The 19,257-nt window shown below is 39.8% G+C and overlaps 1 protein-coding gene across 3 annotated transcripts in view; it reads left to right on the forward strand.

Annotated features, from left to right (window-relative positions):
* KIFAP3 (kinesin associated protein 3) overlaps positions 1 to 19,257 on the forward strand; it is a 153,010-nt gene that overhangs the window by 56,693 nt on the left and 77,060 nt on the right. For all 3 annotated transcript variants that reach the window (XM_054038175.1, XM_054038174.1, XM_054038173.1), the window contains exons 11-17: positions 1,945 to 2,045; positions 7,078 to 7,186; positions 9,329 to 9,441; positions 10,546 to 10,711; positions 11,253 to 11,378; positions 11,813 to 11,911; positions 14,652 to 14,737. In XM_054038175.1, the coding sequence (XP_053894150.1) occupies positions 1,945 to 2,045; positions 7,078 to 7,186; positions 9,329 to 9,441; positions 10,546 to 10,711; positions 11,253 to 11,378; positions 11,813 to 11,911; positions 14,652 to 14,737 (800 nt within the window). The remainder of the gene's footprint in view (positions 1 to 1,944; positions 2,046 to 7,077; positions 7,187 to 9,328; positions 9,442 to 10,545; positions 10,712 to 11,252; positions 11,379 to 11,812; positions 11,912 to 14,651; positions 14,738 to 19,257) is intronic.

A 19,257-nucleotide genomic window follows, 5' to 3' on the forward strand; every position in this document is an offset into this window, starting at 1 on the left:
CACTGACAGGATTTCATGTTGTTTTTATAAATTAATCTTAAAAGTAATGGCAAATGTATGCGCTGCTTTAGGACAAATCATTAAGCGGAGGCACAATATTCTGATCTGATAAAGGAGACCTAGGTCCCTCATAATGACACTTAGTGGGAGGAGTTTAACTATGATGGTTATCTTAAAACATCAACACGTTGCCAAGCTATCGCATAGGTCCCACTTCTATTTCCTGTTCTAAATATAGGGGGAATTGTGGCATTTCAAATAACCTTGTGTGGTAATTGCAGGCAAATGTTGACTTCATAATGGTGGCTGCTATATATCCTGATTTAATCCATAGGAGTTTTCAGAGAAATTCACTAATCCCGCCTATCACCAATATTACACTTGATAAAGTATGTATCCCATTGTGACAATCGGGGTCCAGACAGTGCAAGGGAAGAAAGGGGGGTCTGAACCCCAAGAATAAGCAACTGAATCAATGGGTTATATACAATGTTGTTTGTGTATAAAGATATGTCCAGTAAAGTCTTTTAAGAAAGCTTGTAATGTTCTGAACTTGATGGTCATTAGGAGAGCTGTATACAGGTTATGGTTATGAATATATGCATGTATATGTGTGTACAACATTGTAATTGCAACACGGGTGCATCAACACCATCGTCTCACAACAATGTCGGGAAGCAATCAGGCAGGGAGGGGCACCTCCCAGGGTAGTTGTTTACACAAAACTAACTCCAAGCACCAAGTGTCCTACATTCCAGGGAAGAACAATCATGGACTGCTACATGGAAAGTCATTGAAACTGAAAATAAAATCCCTGTCTTGAGCTCATAAGGAATTTCCCCTGCACTGTGTAACCATGAATTAATATAGTCTGGAAGAAAGGGGAAAAAAAAACCCTGCAAACCTTGTTAAAAGGGAAGGGGTTTGAAGTGAAGGCTATCACTGGTGTGCAAACCATCTGGAGTGTGTCCCCCAAAGTGAACTGATGACTGGGAGCTGGTTTCACCTCTTCAGGGGTGATGAATCAGATGGGAACTGTCCAAATGTCTGGTAGTTAAGAACTTGGGGAGACTCGGGAGCTAACGGGGAGGTTGAGGTGACCCTGCAAGGAGTAACTAGGCCGGTGCAAGCCAGGGTGAAACCTTTATGCTTGAAGGCTGTCTACTGGTGTCAGAGCTCTGAGCCATAGCAGCACAGCATTAAGGCAGTTAAAGCTACAAGGCGGACGGTGACAGAACCCCTCATTGGTCTGGGTGATCTCCAAAATGTCACACCTGTCAATCCAAAAACACTAAATTTTCTTTTCTTTGTAATGTGTTTGTGTTTATCTAACCTGTGTTCAGTTGCCTTCCTGCACCTCACAAATGCTTAAATGACACTTTATATAACCAGTTTTACTGCAGTTGTTCATCTGTTACATTCTTTTATTTCCAGCACTGATAGAAAACTCTCTGATAGCATTATGTATGTGGAAAAAGTTAGTTCTCAGAGCTTGGCATCCACATCAACACCCTAGTTGGCCTTAATTTGTTCCTTTGCTGACATTCTTGGCAGAGAGACGGTTTGGATGGGTCAATGAGACTGAACTCCCCTTTCAGTCATAGAAGGTGGATCCCTGCATAGTAGGAATGAACGTACATTCCCCGATAACATTGTGCAGGAAGCTGGCACTGCCGTTGCCTATGCTGTGTATGATCGGTGGATAAATAGAAGACTAATCCTCGGGCTGTCAGTCCAACATCTTTCACTAATACCAATGTGTGTCACACATTTTAATAAAAAATAATCTTGTTAAAGCAACAGAGAATTTAAAAAGTGTTATTATAGTTATCTTAATTAAAGAATTAGACTTTAGTGGAGAAATAGGAATGAATGTACAGTAACTACAGTGTTGGAGATTTTAGTTGACATATAAATTCATGTTGTGTTTTTTATTCTCCCTAGCAAATGAAAGCTACAGACAGGTAGCAATGTGTGTTCTGTATCACATAAGCATGGACGACCGCTTTAAATCGATGTTTGCCTACACAGACTGTATACCACAGGTATGTGTTTTCCTTCTAGACGCATTCCACCACAAACATTCTATTTGTCGCCTTCCCGGTAGCAGAGGTCACAGTGACACCTTCAGGTGATAATGGGAACAACCATGTTTCTTTCCAGTCAAATAACAATGAGCCTCTATTAATAATGCAGCTTAACCATTCAGACTACCTTTAAGCAGACTTTCTAAGAAGGAATAGATGACAGACTTTGTCAGTGCTGCTGGCAAATAAGGCACATCAGCTTATTGCCAAGGGTGTAAGCAACCAGAAAATACCACTAGAAGATTAGCTATGTTAAAGGGAGATGACAATTGGTTCCCTATATAATTACTGTATATGTCCTGGAGAGCTTTGCTTTTTGCAGTTTCAAAAGATACTCCTTTCCAATCCCATTTTAAGTATCAGAACGTCATTTTCTGCAATGTTACAGAGTATGAGCTGGAAACCAGCCAAGCAAATGTTACATCACTGCATGGACTATCTCTGCTCTGACTACAGTCCCACTAAATAAAAGACACATGAAAACTGTGTAGTTGGGAAAGAAATACCTTTTACCTACCTTCTAGATTAAGGATTGTTTGGTGCCTCTCACTGTCTGTAGGGACTAAATAAACAAAATTTCATTAAAAAAAATAGCCTGGATCTTTTAAACAACTATATGAGTCAGTTTTTCAGGGTACTGATTTAAGGTTAGAGTTGAGGATAGAGTCTCCATCTCGTAAGTGTAAAAAGGTCTCTGGTTGCTTTTTTTAGAATTGCACCACTCTGTTCTCTTTCCTGCCAAACATCTTTTAAACATCAAGCATATCCATGATGGGAAGTTGCCATGGAAAGTTTTCAGAACATTTCTTGTCATGGTAAAAGTTGTAATGTTCTTCCAAGTCAGGGGGGAGGAAGGAGGATCTGATGGGAATAGCAAGTGTATGTTGCAAAATACTCTTGTAAACATCCTGTAGATTGTGTTTGCCACAGGATGAAGTTGTATGCTAAGAAGCCCAAATGATACAGAGAACCCACCACTTTTGAATTGTCACCCACCAAAACCAGAGGCTTTGTTTTGCACTTTAGGGCTCAGTTATTATGTGATTTTTGGGAAATATGGGCATGGTTTAAAAGCCCCTAGTGCCAAATATAAAAACCATGGAAATTTCAATAATATTTAACTAACATGCTTGTTCTGATAGGCATTGGCTGCTCAAAGTTGTGCCTGTAACCCTTGTTCAAAGCCTGTTGTAGTAAATAGACTCCCATTAATTTCATTGTTCTTTATATCTGGCTCATAAAGCCTAGCAAAACTTTAAGGCCATCTGTGACCATGATGAACAGTTACCGTGCTCATTAAATCCTATACTAGACTATGGCTGAAGACCCTGTTCATCCAAAGCCACGCTGTGATTTGCCACTTGGTCCTTTGTGATGAACATCTGTACACCTGCAGCTGGTGTGTAGAGCTAATTGTAAGGGAGAGAGGTTGGGACAGGAGGGGAGAAATGAACATTTTAAAGTGATCCCCTCCCTTCTTTGCCCCTCACCCTTTCCTAGGGTGAATAGATAGAAAGTGTGAAACATGGGGATGGGGTTGAGGGGTAATAGGCGCCTGTATATGAAAAAGCCCCACATATCGGGATTGTCCCTATAAAATCAGGACATCTGGTCACTCTACCACTCCCCCAGATTGTATTTAACTCTGTTTTAATGTCAAATGAAGGAGCCAACCATACTCCATTAGCAATAGGCCACATCTGGGTGTGTACTGGTGGGCTATTGGTGCACATCTCAGGTGGCAGAATACACTTCTCCTTCCCACGTAGTCCCCTGTTCAGTGAAAAATCCGCTCCCTTTCACCCCAGTAAAGCTCTAGATCAGAGCACAAGCTAGCTGATGAGTTAGTTGAATTCTCCTTCATGGAAGGTTCTCCTCTACTGACCCATTGGGACGGGATAGGAGAGGCTAGTGAATGTGACCAAAATAGGGCACAACAGCCCTATCCTGCTCCATTGCATGGTGAGTGTCACCTCTGCAGAGCTGCCAGTGCATCCTATCTGCACAAAGGGTTGGGACTTGGTTCTGTCACATTTGCAGTCTGCAGGTCCATTGGGTCTGTTTGTTTGCCTGTGTCTTTCCTTTGAACATTTTAAATTATCTGAAAGGGGCTGCATTTTCCCAGGTAAGCATCCTTGTGGATTTCAGGAGTTAATAGGCATTATTGTAGTTCCACTTAAAAGTGAGTATTAACAGTTCATTCTTGTTTAGACCTTAGCAATGAGTGTTTTGTTTAAATAGGTGCAAATGCCATCCAGATGCTTATAAAAGCATATACTGGTAATAGCCTGGCCAATCAAAGAGCATGATTAGGCAGTGATGTTATGGTGATATTTAATATTTTACCACTGAGCGGTGTACAAGGATCTCCTCAGCTCCCCACATGTTTTCCACCACGGTTGTCCTGCTTCGCTCCTCTTTGATCTATAAGCTTCTTTTTAGTTTAATGCTGGTAAACGTCCTCTCTTGACAGCGCCCTTTGCTCCTGTCCGCCATTATCTGCTGAAGTTCAGAAACCAGAGCATCACTTCAAACAGCAGAGTTAGGGAGTAACCAGTCAGAAGAGATTCCTGAGGCATGCAGTTCTGGCATAATCATTCAAAGATGTTTGAATTGGGGTTGAGGAGGGGGTTGGACAGAGGTGTATGTGAACAGAGAGCTGTGGGGGTTGGCCTCTGGTCACTGGTAAATAAGTGAAGTCAGGTGCCAGAGAGTCTAGACACAGTGATTTCAGTCCTGGGTCTGTGGTATCTGATACTCAATATGGGACTTGTCTGATTGAACACTACTGCCTCTTCATTGCACATGCTGCAGCCTTTTTACTGCCTTCCTGTTAAATCAGTAAAAGATGACAATGGACATAGTAAAAGCAGAACAAATTTAATTTTAATATTTCCTATTTGGCAGCAATTACGCTCCCTTTTGAAGTGGCACGAGGAGCAATCAAATTAAATGAAGACATAATGGGAAACATGGAGTTCATACAAAACTATTATTTTAAAATTTGAACTGGTTTAATTGAAATTGGAGTATATTTATTTCTTTTTACAGAGAAGTAGCTCAGTAATGACAATTTGACCCCAGTACGTTCAACATTTAATTTCCATAGATTTTTGCATTCAGTGAGCATAGAATACGTTTCAGTTTTAAAATATATATAAATAATTTGAAGGGATTTTAAAATGAAAGTTCTGGAGGGTAATTTCTGAAAGGTCACATCCCCTACTTGCTGAACTTTCTATAGGACTTTGCTGGTTAATTCATGTTTGTAATATGTGAGTATCAGGGCTGATTAACCTTTACTTAAGATAAGGAGGAAATCAACAATGGCTTTTACATCACCTTGTGAAAGCCCTAAAAGTTATTTATTTATTTATATTATAACACAGAATATATATATATATTCTGTGTTATAATTGAAATCCATATATTTGAAAATGTAGAAAGACATCCACAAATATTTAATAAATTTCAATTGGTATTCGCTTGTTTAACAGTGCGATTAATCGCGATTAATTTTTTGTTAATCGCGTGAGTTAACTGTAATTAATCGACAGCTCTTATATATGAATGAGAGCACATATTAATCACTATTGTGACCTAAATGTGTTTTTATTAATTTGGCAGCCTCTTTGGAATGACAACTTGATTGTGTATTTATCTATTGCCAGATAACTTCCTCCAACAGATTATCTGTGGAGGATTTACCTGCAGTACTGATGCCTCCTAATTGTCCTTTCTCTGAATATATGTTTTGGTAGATACCCACTCGATCTTGTACTTAACCATTCCAAGGTGCTACCACTAGGGGGCAAGAGTGCAACTGCTTTGACAGTTACAGTTCAGTTCTTTCTCCCTGCCCCTACCCCTGCTGCCAACTGAGATCTACTCATTATATCTACTGCCCCTGTATCTGTCCTCTTTTCAAGTGCATTTGTTTTATCCAGTCTTGTACCCATGCTACCTTGCATTGTGATTCTGATAGGTCTTGCAAGCTAAGTAGTCTGGCTTTGTCAGTGCTTACATGGGAGACTGATGCACTACAGAATTGGGGTTGGTGCTGCAGTAGGGGTGATCTACCTTTTGAGTCAGTAACTGAACCAAATCTACAGCATGGTGTGAAAAGTGAAGACTGAGAAATAGACTGATGTTTGGATGCTATTTATATATTGGATTTGCTGTTTGTAAAAAATTAAGGCAGACTTAAAATGGACAAAATTAGGGTTGATATGTAAGCTGTGACAGACCAGTGAGTATATAGGAACAAATGATATGGAATGGCAGCTAGCTGTTGGTTCTTTGTAGCATCATCAGCGGAGTCACTAACATGCACCACAGCAATTAGAGCAGACTGTGGGAAATGTGTATTTTACTCCAGGTGTCCTTTTTCCTCTACTGAAGGAGTGGGGCTGTAGTAAAGGAGACACTGGCTCAGTACTGCAGTACATGGCAGTAGCAATGAGTGCAGTGGATAGTAGGTTTGCTTAGACAGGGAAGGACACATTGTAGCAGATAGATAGGAGTAAGTTTAGAGATAGGCAGCGGAGTAGACTTAGCCAGTTCAAAATAGCAAGAGTAGGATTATTATACAATAAAACAACCATTTGTAGTGCTTTATTCTATTAAGCAAACAGAAGTATTCTGTTTTCATGGGATGAATAATTTAGTATACAAGATTTTAAACTGTTCACAGGAATTTAACCATTCACAAACAATACATTATCTCCCTATCACTGGAATTTATCTAACAAACTCCGTTTATTTTAGAAAAGGTGGCAAGTGATTGCAATTCTTAACTGTTAGTAACTCTGGCTGTCCACAAATAATCAAACCCTAGTCCTTCCAAATTAATCACCATTACAAGTTGGCAGCAAATGTAGAGATCCTGAATATGAAAAGTATTCAGATTAGCATAGTTGGCTTGAGAATATTGCTCTGGTTTTTTTTCTCATGCTTTGGAAAGTTTAATGACTCATGTGTGTATTGGTAGTTAATGAAGATGCTCTTTGAGTGTCCTGATGAACGCATTGACCTGGAGCTCATTTCCTTCTGCATTAACCTTGCTGCTAACAAGAGAAATGTGCAGCTTATCTGTGAAGGTAAGTGTGCAGAAGCTTCATAGCATATCTTTGGGTCAGTGCGTAGCACCCTGTTGGCAAATGTAATAGTAATACAACTAATGACAGCAGAAAAACATTCAGACCACATATATAATAAACATTTGTGTATGTGCACAGATGGGTCAACTCCTAATGTCACTCATCCCCCTATTGAGCTATAGTATCTCCAGTTCTGTGGTGAACAGTTCAATGAAATCACTGATGACTAGCGTATTGAAAACTTTATGCTTATCCTGACCCTTACTATGTGGGATGAATGTAACTCTTTATGGAATTCACCCCAAAATCTTCCTACAGGCAACTGGGGTTCTGTTTCCAGACATGAATAAGTAACACAGGGCCTCTTTTATTTTTATTTTTTAATGGAAAGATACAATTTGATCTATTTTAAGATTATGTCCCTCAAAGCTGGTGTTTACAAGCTGCGTAGTATGAACAGGCTTACTTTTCATGCGATTGCTCCAAAGCTGCTCTCTTTTCCTGAACTTCCTGTGCTGATTCACAGTTTTAAAGTACAGTTCTTCTCTGAAATGACACAGTAAAACTGGCACATTCTCAATCAACCATTTGCTCCCTGTATGTATTCAGAATCCTAGCTACTAACTTCAGTGGCAACTGCTTCATAGATTTTAAGGTCAGAAAGAACAATTATTTATTCTGGTCCCCTGCATAGCATGGGCCATAGAATTTAACCAGTGATTTCTGCATCAAGCTCTGTCAAGTGTAGTTGAACAAATAATTTTTAATTGTTTTTTAGTCCTATTATCACTTCAGTGCCAACACCTCTAAAACAGAGTGAGCTGGATTCTATTCCTTTTTGTGCATCAAGAACTCTATTTTTACTAAATTCCAATCAGTTATACATGTGCAAACCACACAGAAGGCAGTGGACTTGCACAAGTGTCACTGAGGTAATAATTTAGTTTGCAGGATGTTTTTTAGTGATGAGTATACATGAGACGGAAAGAACCCAGTTTGACACTCAGAACCCAGACCAAGTTGGCAGGGCTCACAGTTAGAGAACAACCTTTTTTTATTTGCAAACTAAGCCTGTTTGGTCTGGAATCAGTAAAAGATAACCAAGCAGTACAATAATGCCATTTTTACATAATTTCCTTTCAGAGTTATAGCTATGGAAAACTTACCTTTTCACTAACTTAGACACAACTTTGTGTATGCATCTCATTTTCTCTTTCTGACTGGAGATATTTTTTATGAAAACAGGTTTTCTGCTGCTGCATAATCATCTTTCATTGCTGATTTGTTCAGCATATCAGACCTAACCCTTTGCTATATTCTCAGTAGGGCTATTTATATATTGACTAGCCTGAGGGCTGCTTCCTTTGTTGGTGCTTTGTCACAGAAAAATAGTCCATACAAAAACTTATATAAAAATAAAAAAGTAATTGTTAATATCAGACAGGCAAGGTTGTCCCAAAAAATCACATCAGTAAGACAGTGATTTGGCCCACAATATCAAATGATTGAGTCTGGTGAAAGTTCTGTTATTCCTGTAGTGTCCAAAGTGTGGTAAGAGCTTGTTTGCTCCCTAGACATGTACTAAGAGTGCTTTGGTTTATAGCCTTTGCCAGCTCCACCGGGCAAAATGGCTGTCATATATGAGTACCTCTATTTAAAATACCTTTGCAAGAAATCTATCCAGACTCTCATCTCCTCAAACTACCAATATTAAGACGGACAGGTGTTTGAGAATTTGACATGAAAATTAAGAGCAGGAGTTTGGGATGGCCACATAGAATTGGGGTAGTCATAGTAGTGGTGAGAGCAGAGGTTTAGCACGTGCGTTGCTTCTATTAAAGTTATAATTGATAACTGAACTATTTAGTTCAGTTTTCTGTTATGGTGATGAGTCCTAATATTCAATAATTGAGATATTGGCTATTATATATTTGTTTTATATTTCATCTTGGAGTTTATTCGGGTGAAATTTGTCCCTCTAATAATGGCCAGAAAGAACAAAATAGATTCTGCTTTGTCTGGATTATTTCCCTTTGTCCTTTAATCCTTGTTAATAAGAAAAAAATTCAATTTTTTTGCAAAAGACTTGATTCTAGCTTTAATATGATCTGGGAGATTTGCCATGTACCATTTTCTTTTCAGGAAACGGGTTGAAGCTGTTAATGAAGAGAGCTCTGAAGTTCAAGGATCCATTGTTGATGAAGATGATCAGGAACATTTCACAACATGATGAGCCAACTAAAAACCTGTTTATTGTAAGCACTCTCTATACGTTCTCAGTACCCTCTATCCCTTTGCATTGGAAGGGATTTTGGCGTTCAAGTGCTGCTGCTGCTTGAAAGATGGGTTGGCTTTTATCTTTACAAACAAACTATTTTATACCCTTGAGTTTCGTCTATTACTTAGCATTTCCGTGTTTTTATAAAGCTGGTTCAGTTGGTATTTTAAAGGGGTTCTGGATGCCTCAAGGAATTGGTGGTTGGTTACAATGTAGAATCTTTTATGTCTAAGTCACTGGTACAAAAACATACAAGTATACGCATCTCAAAAACACACTAATCTTAAACCTTGTTCTCAACAGAGAAATCTAGGACAGATTGAAGTATTCTTTCCCTGTTACAGCTGGTTCCTTCAAATCAAGGTTCAAGAGCAATGTGAAGAATCTCTTGCTACTTAATAACTCTTGAGCAACTTAATTCTCTAGGGCTGCGCTGCTTGTCCAGCAATCTCATGAGCATTAATTACACATACTCATTAAAATGAAATATGGAAAAGAATTTGTATTTTAGAATAAAAAAAACATTTGGGTTAAATAATGAGTTAAAATTCTAATTGGCAAATCTCTTAATAAAGTTGATACTGCATGAAATCAAATCTTTTAACTGTCATGCACCACTAGTTAGTAAAATCCATAGATGTAAACCACATAAGGTAACTTCACATACATTTCAGGGGGTTTTCGGGAGCAGAAACCACTTCTGTGGTTAAGGTTCCATAACATTTTCTATTCTAACACCCTTTTTTCAGTTTGTGTTAGCTTTCTAAAACTTTTACCTTTTGGGGGCTGAAATTTTCCATACGTGGGTGTTTTTTCTTTACCTACAGTAAATGTTCTCGAAAAGCTTGAACAAAAAGATTCAGAGAATTAGAAGTGGGGAAATTGTCATTTTTTTAAAACTAGTCTGCAACTAAGGTGTTGAATTAAATTTGGCTTGAAAATAGTCCTCATTCAGGAGATGTGCCTTTTGAATGTTCTGGTGAAAATAAGTTTTGCTTTGACTGAGATAGGAACCTTTCAAAATCCCATGTTGTTCATGTGCAGTACTTTTACTAATTACCCACCTATATATTTTTTTTAGGATTATGTTGGTGACTTAGCAGCTCAAATCTCTAATGATGAAGAGGAAGAATTTGTGATAGAATGCCTTGGAACACTGGCTAATCTGACCTTACCTGACCTGGACTGGGAGCTTGTGCTGAAAGAGTACAAACTGGTTCCATACCTCAAGGATAAACTAAAACCAGGTCTGTGCTAACAGTGGTTTAGTCTTCCATGATATTCTGTTTTCCAATTGTAGTATCTTTTGGTATCATATTCTAATCCTATTGCAGTATTGGGTTTTGCTGCTTTAGTATCTTTTGGGTGTATTAATTAGCATAATGTTAGCTTCTTGGAAAATTAGAACTGTCTATAAGGGCTGGTCTACATGGTGGTGGGGGTTGATGTAAGATACACAATTTCAGCTACGGGAGTAGCGTAGCTGAAGTCAACATATCTTATTTCGACTTACCTCCTGCGCCGTAAGCACAGGATCGATGGCCGCGGCTCCCCTGTCGACTCCACTACCACCGCTCGCCCTGGTGGAGTTCCGGAGTCGACAGGAGCAGGTTCGGGGATCGATATATCGTATCTAGATGAGATGCGATATATCGATCCCCGATAGATCGATTGCTGCCCGCCGATCCGGCAGGTAGTCTGGACATACCTTAAGTAAGAATAAGAACATTCAAGGATTCAGCAAAGTGTTTTCTTAAATACCCAGCTCTCTGCTGTTTTGTTTGCCAGGTTCTGCTGAAGATGACCTTGTCTTGGAAGTGGTGATCATGATTGGAACTGTATCTATGGACGACTCCTGTGCTGCTATGCTGGCCAAATCTGGAATTATTCCAGCACTCATTGAACTTCTAAATGGTATATTACTGAATTTGTTCCAGGCCTGATTTTCATCAGTAGTTTCTAATTGACCCAGGTGGCACCATTCATTTTTTTTAGTCTGCAGGATAGCAGTAGGTAGTCTTCAATGAAAAGCACATTGATGTCATTCCATTAATAGCAAAATGGCAATGAGCATGGTCTAGTGAACTTACTTTTTCTGTGATTCTCGCATCCTAATCTAATTCTCACTGAAGTCAATTGGAATTTTTCTGTTGACTCTGATGGAAGTTGGATCAGGTCCTAAAAGTTCTGTGCACACTGGCAGAGATTGTCTGGTATATATAAGCCACCAGAAAAATCCCAGAGTCCTTGGCTCTCCTGAGAGCCCAACACAACTCTTGAAACATTAATGTACAATAGCAAAGTGCTCTGTCTTGGAGACTTGAGGAAATACTTCTTTCTTTTTGCAGCTCAGCAGGAAGATGATGAGTTTGTCTGCCAAATCATCTATGTCTTTTACCAGATGGTCTTCCATCAAGCCACCAGAGACGTCATCATCAAGGAGACCCGTATCCTCTTATAAAGGCCAGACGTTTCAAATTACAGTACTTAACTTACTATAATTAGAATTTGTTACATGTGTCAAAGCTTTACTATGGTTTTCTAAACCACCATTTCTCTGTAATTAGAATTAATTGAATTTGAAACAGTGGCTGAACACTATAGACATAAGACAGGTATACAAGTACCATAAGATGGCATAGTGCAGTTTAAAGGTTTTATTGGCATGTTTTACATAGGCCATTCCAAATGAGTGTTGATAAACTTGATTGTGCCACACCACACTGTATTATGTATATGCCACATACTGTACAGGAAAATTATTTAATAAATGTTTGAAATATTTTAATGGGAATAGTTCTTGTAACTTTCCATCTGTAAAGGCAGGTGCCTTAGTTACCATGATTTTACTTCTAGAGGGTTCAGATGGAGAAGAAAAATGTGTTTGTTCTTTCATATGTCTGCTGCTTCCAATCTCTTCTTCCTCTTTTCCCCGATCCCCATTTTTCCCCCTTAGAAGCATGTGTCCTCCAACTCTTACCTTCTTATCCTCAGTGCTGCTGTCATGTATTGCTCTCCTGGTTCCTTCCCATCATCTCTCCTCTTTGATTTCAATTCCTGGCTCTCCTCTTTTTCTGTGCTAATGACCCCATTGCCTCTGCTACCTTTTGCCTTTTCACTTACCTTCTTCAACTTGCATGACCTTAATTAGACTCCTGTTCTCCAGTCATCATCATCATCTCACTCTTTGTTTTCTCTTGTTTTGTTTTAAACTGGGGCCTGATTCAAAACCTGAGAGTCAGGGCTTCGTGTCACAGATCTTTTCTGTATTATATTTATAAAGCACCTAGCACACACTAAGTGCTATATAAAATTGATGGTAGTACCTACAGTATCTTTTCCAGGTATTACAGCTTTAAAATCTGATATTTCTGGCTCTTCCAGAGCTAAGTGGAAAATCCCCTTTCTGTCATATCAAATTTTTTGTTTTTTGTTCTAGAAAGTTGCAGGATACCAATTCTTAAACTTGGACAATATTCCCTCAGGCCAGTATCATCCTCTACTTCATTGTTGCAAAAGCTGCTTCCCCCTAAGCACATATTTCTCTTACTTAACTCACCCAGGTTACATTCTCTTAGCTTAGTCCGCCTGGAGAGTTTGAGGTGTCCTGGGATTTATTGAAGTGATTGCATGCTTGGTAACGTTGGACCAGGTCTGCCAAATATTTATCTTTACTTTTCCCCCAGGAAGCTGTCGGCTCATGCTGAGAGAAAACAGAATCGTTTTTTGAATTTGAGTCTTTATTGTGGGGTGTATATGTGTGTGTGTGTAAATCAACAGTTATTGTTTTTTCATATGATGAACCATTCAATTGGAAATCTTGTAGAAACATTGTAGCACCCTGTATTTTGGGATAGCTGTCAACATTTTTATAGCAAGTAAAAATGATGATGGAAGTTGAAAGAAGAACATTTTCAGAGCTAGCCTAGGCATTGAGCTGTGTACAAATCTATCTCGTACATCCAAGTCTGATAAAGGACATTCCCTCTCTCACAAAATGATTTCACTGCCTGTGTTATAACTTGACACCTGCTGCCTGTGTGTATGTATTTATGACATCCAGCATAACCATTTCCTTGCGCACATTGTTTACTAAGGTTTAGACCACAAATTTCTCTGGAATTTATTTACATTCAAAAGTAGATAAATCTTTTAGTTGATTTACTATCAATCTGATCAAAATCTCCCACAATTATACAAGTCAACGTTATTTTCTATTCGAAATCATTTGTGTTGTACGAAATCAAAATAGAGATGATATATAGGAAATATAATTGGGTTCTTTTGGATCCAAACCTTGACTTAAAGCTAAAGCAACATACACAGGCAGGCAGAATTAACTTTTTAATTGTCTTCTCTGCTGAAAATTCTAAATAAAGCTGCTGCTGGTTTGTTACAGACCAAACATGATGGGTACTGATCTGCAGTTTTTCTCCTCACTTCTGCCCAGCTTCATGAACAATTCATTGTCAGCTTATTGATATGCTCCATTGTCATTACAACAGCCAGTCTTTATCACTTCTTCTCCCTCCTCTCTCCTACCTCCTTCACCTACACCCCCACCATGGCATTTAGGATGCTGCTTAGTTTAGAATTCAGTACTTCATCCTTCATTTCCTTGATCTTAAATTCATATACATCCTGTAATCTAATTGATTAAAATACCTCCACTCTTAACCTTTTGTTTTTAAGAAAAACTCAGATGTTTTTATATCTACACGGCCACAAAAAATGCAATTTGAAAAACATCCACATAAGATCAGACTTTTAAAAATACTGTAGTCTGTACCACAAACATGCATCAATTGAACATTCTTACCTAGGATAAATAATTTGCAAATCAGTCTTTAAATTTTGTAGCTTTTTAAGGTTTGAAAATATACTAAGCTATGCCACAGCAATTAGAGAAATTGAACAAAATGTAAACTGTAAAAAGATGTCCGAATGGCAGCATTTCCCATGACAAAATTGAGAATATATTCTTAATAAAACAAATATATATTCATTTTCATTAGAAGTTGTATGTGAATTTACATCTCTTTATTTAGCACATGAACCATTAAAAAAAGGCTGAGCTCTCACATGCTGTGGATAATTCCCCAGTGTGATACTCAGTTCCTCATGCCAGTTGGAAGAGGCCAAACCTGTGGTAAAACCAGCATTACATCCTTAGCCATTTCTTCCCAGAGGCTCCAGCATATCTTATAGACCTGATGCATGACAAAAATGCTGAGATCCGCAAAGTCTGTGATAACACACTGGATATTATAGCGGTAGGTTGAGTTCCTTTGTCCATTTTAAGAACCTGTTTGAATGTGACGTGCTTGTATTCTGAAAGAGTACTAGTAAACACTGGCCTATTGTGTGAAAATATTTGTTATACAAACACACCTTTTTATTACATAAGAGGTAGTTGCATTTGCATGGCAAAATTAATCTTACTTTGTTATACTAGTCTGTATCTAAATTTCCCCTTTCAAAACCACATAAATTCTTAAAAAAACAATGCTGATTAATAGGATTTTTAAAATGTTTATATCACTCTTTATTTAGGTGTGTGAGGCCACACTTCATTAGGATTGTAGGTTTTAGGTATTTTATGGTTGACCAACAGCTTTTTCACTCAGAGAAAAGGTCCCTGAACAAGTAGATATAACTATCTACCATCTTACAAAGGTAAGTGCACATGACAACGTTAGCCACATTAAACTTGTAAATATTAGAAACCACTATTGGTTCTGTCTTGTTCAATGATCAGAGTAGGATTTGTGGGTAACTTCTTTCATGTCACTTTAGATTAGTTTGCAGTTTATGATTTGATCTTAAATGTTTAGTGCAAAGGCCTGCAGCTATTCCACCTCATTAGATCTCACAAGCTGAGCAACGTTGAGTGTGGTCAGTGCTGGAATGGAGCACCTCCAAAAAAACCCTAGGTTTCTGCAGGAAAGGGTGTTGGCAACTCAGGTGGGGCTCTTCCATCTGAATTGGTACTGAACCAGTGTGCGTAGCATAATGATGTTGGGCCACCATGCTGCTGGAGGTTCTGTTTTTCTAGTGATCATTAAAGCTTCTGTTTGCCAGAAGCTGGGAATGGGTGACGGGATGGATCACTTGGTGATTACTTGCTCTGTTCATTCCCTCTGGGGCACCTGGCATTGGCCACTGTCGGAAGACAGAATACTGGGCTAGATGGACTTTTGGTCTGACCCAGTATGGTCATTCTTATGTAAAATGTCTGTGCTTGGGACCAAGAATAGGAGTATTCTGACCATATTTTCAGGCAATTACTTTTCACCTTCCTAAATTCCTCTTGGCAAATTTAGGTGGACTTAGTAGTTGTCATCACATGGGTAATATCTTCACTTCTGTCGTGGGTGAAATAATTACAATATATAGCAAGCTTTTAGATCCATTGCATGAATAATGCTGTTTGAATGTACCATAGTGATCATGAAAAGTGAATTGTCATAGCTGAACAGAACTTAGCTGTGAATTTTGATAGTAGTATTGAAAATTTGATATGACTGTTCTCCTGTTTTAACAGGACTTTTCCCTATTTCCTCCCTCTACCTTCTTCAGTTGAAAGCTATATACCACAGAAGCTTGCTTGCTCTTAAAACTGTTGTGGAGTTAGTCTATAGATTCTGATGTATGCAATAATATTATATTTTCTGTTTTATTTCTATGTAGTAATCATGAGCAATGCTTATTGGCTAAAATGTGCCCTAGAGAATTGCAAAATATTAGTAATATTATTGTTTTGTATGTGTACACATTTTTGTAGGACATTGGTATGTTTTGTCAATCTCTATTGTAAGCTCTGCTTGTGTTTCATTCAGGGATATGGTATGAAATCCTGGCTCTGAGTTTTGCCATTGACTTTCAGTAGAGTCAGGATTTCACCTGTGATGAATTCGCACCTGAATCCTGGTGTGTAAGATGCTCATGAGTCAATACACCAAGAAAAAAAATTAGTGAGACAGAACCCCAGTGGGAGCATTAGACTTTTCTGGGGGAAGATGTTTTGGTTGCTAAGAAGGTTCTACAGTACTGAAATGTTTCTAGTCTTGCATTTTTGAAGATTACTTAAATGGAAAGAGTTGAGGAAAATGTGAGAGACCACTATGTATGAGTTGTTCCAGATAAGATCATTGTTGTTCTGCTGCCCTGCAATGTTTGCCAATCAGTCTGCGTTGTTTGACATATTCTTTCCTTGCATTCCAGACCTCTCTGAATATCCAAGGGCATTCTGGCAAAGGCCTTAGTGATCTCAATTTAGCTGTGAGATACCATTCATAAAGGAAGACATGTTGGGAACTTTTAATAAGGGATTGAAGTAAAAAGGACCTCAGGAACAATAACTTTTTTATATAATTGAGGATATGAAAGCCAACCAAGTTCAGTAGATATTGGAAAAGTGACAGCACACAAGCCTATAAATCAGATTCTTCTACAATACGTCATGCTTAAAAAGAAAGCGATGGGGGCAAGAAAGCTTCCATGTCAACCCCAAAAGCAAGAGACTTGAGTTCAGTTGAGTACAATTAGCCTTTTTGCTTAGCTGTTAAGCACTGAAAATAGACCAGGTATCATCATGTGCCATATCAGTTACTGGACTAACTGCGTTTGGGTGCTCTGCCTCTCAGGCCTCAAGCAGTCATTGTTCTTGGGACAGAAAAAACGATTTTCCTAATTAGATTGGGACCTGGCTGCTATCTCCTGTGTATCAACCGTGATTACCTCAGCAGGCCTGACTTAGCCTCACACCCTGCTGTTCTGCTCCCTCCAGGAGCAATGACAGTAGTCCCCACTGGCCGGACAGCCTTCTTAAAGCAAAATAAAATATTTTTTAGAACAAAAGCAGTTAAGAATAAAACAGACTAGACATGTGTCTAGCATAGCAGGTGTTCAACTATCTTCCGCAGGGGGATCCTGGTAGAGCTAAGCTTCCTGTAGAAGCCCCCCAACCTGAGACCTCTAGGTTTTGGCTGGTACAGTCTGTTGCCTTAACGCACAAGCCATTTTTCTCCCCCATCTGTAAGAAAGGAGTCCTTTGCTGGTTAGTCACCCGTCCCCTACCTCGAGACCAAGTCACTTTTACTGTTACAGTTCTGTGATCTGTTAGTTCCCAGCCTTGGCAGAATAAGGCTTGCAACTTGTTGGAGACAGAATGTAAGATCATTGAAGCTGATAACTTTGTCCATTGTCTTTCAAGTGTGTGCTTGGGTGTCCTTTTCTAGGACCATTGTCGTCATCTTATTTGTTCTTCCCACAGGCTCCAATTAAGCTAGATCAGTGCATTCATGCAGGAAAGTCTTGTATCCCAATACACAATAACTTCTGTTCACTGACCAGGGCACATACAGTGTTAGTTAAATTGTCACATCTCTGTATTAGAGTATTACTTAGCAACTCCACAACCATGGGGTCCAAGATTGGATGTCTCTTATATCAATATTCTAATTCAGCAAAATGGATTCAGAATGCTGTAGAAGCCTTTACACTAAGGGCTAAATCAGCCCTGCTGTGATTAATGTAGTGGTCATTGATTTAGTGGGTCTGGTGAAGACACAATAAATCGATGTGAGAACACTCTCCCGTCGACTTCAGTACTCCATGACCCCGAGAGGCAGAAACTATGTCGACGGGAGAGCGTCTCCCATCGACATAGCATGGTGTAGACACTGCTGTAAGTCGATATAAGCTACGTCGACTTAAGTTCTTCTTTGAGTGCTTGCTCATATCAATTCCAATTAGTGTGTGCATGCATGGCCATTGGAGAATTTTTACCCTAGCAACACCAGGTGGGTCAGCTGTGGAGCCCCCTGGAGTGGTGCCTTCATGGCGCTCAATATATATCCCAGCTGACCCACCTCAGTTCCTCCTTACCGCCCGTGATAGTAGTTGGAACTGTGGAGTCCTGCTTCGCTTGCACTCCACTCTCCCTAGTGTATTCCTAATAGTTAATAGTTTATAGTTATAGTTGGTTTACTTAGTGTTAGTGGGGTTGGGAGGTCTTTCCTCTCCTCCCCGATTCTTTTCTCGGGCTCATGCCCAAGGCTCCGGGATTCAAGCCCCGTGGTTCCTGCTCTCAGCCCATGCCAACGGGCGACCCCCATGACTATTGCCTGACATATCTGGGGGAGTCTCATCGAGCAGAAAAGTGCAGGATCTGCAAAGGGTTTCGTCCCTGGACTAAGAAGCGGGCCTTTCATTTAAAACAGCTCCTCTTAGCCCTCAGCCTCCTGCGGTGCACCAAGATCCAGCACCTTGCGTCTCGGTGCGCAGTGCTCCGGCAGCAGCAGTAGGAGCGGCACCATGGTTGGACACTGATCGAGACCCACGGCACTGATGCTCCCCGGCACTGCAACCGACATCATTGACCCGGCACTGCTCCCATTCTCCTGGCCAGAAGTGGCACCAGAAGCCGGAAAAGGGTGGCCCACCTCCACAGAGACCAGCCTCCCTGGAACTGCCTGTGGAGATGCATCCCAGAAGGGAGCGTCTAGGAGTACAGCCTACGGCCTTGGCACCATTGACTCCCCATGTACCGCTGGACTCCCCAACACGCAGCGTGGTTGAGGTCCAGTTGCCGTCTACCCTGGATACTTTTGTGGCTGCAAGGGATCTTATTGGCATGACGGCATTGGCATCCCCTCAGCCACATTCCAAGGCCCTGGTGCCTCTACGCGTGGCACCATTCCGGGGCAAGCAGGCCCTAATCCACCTGTCGGCACAGTCAATCAAGCCATGGCATCGATCCTGCTCCCGCCGCCACTCTCAGTCCCACCAC

The sequence above is a fragment of the Malaclemys terrapin genome, chromosome 8 (assembly GCF_027887155.1).
Source record: "Malaclemys terrapin pileata isolate rMalTer1 chromosome 8, rMalTer1.hap1, whole genome shotgun sequence".
NCBI lineage: Eukaryota > Metazoa > Chordata > Testudines > Emydidae > Malaclemys > Malaclemys terrapin.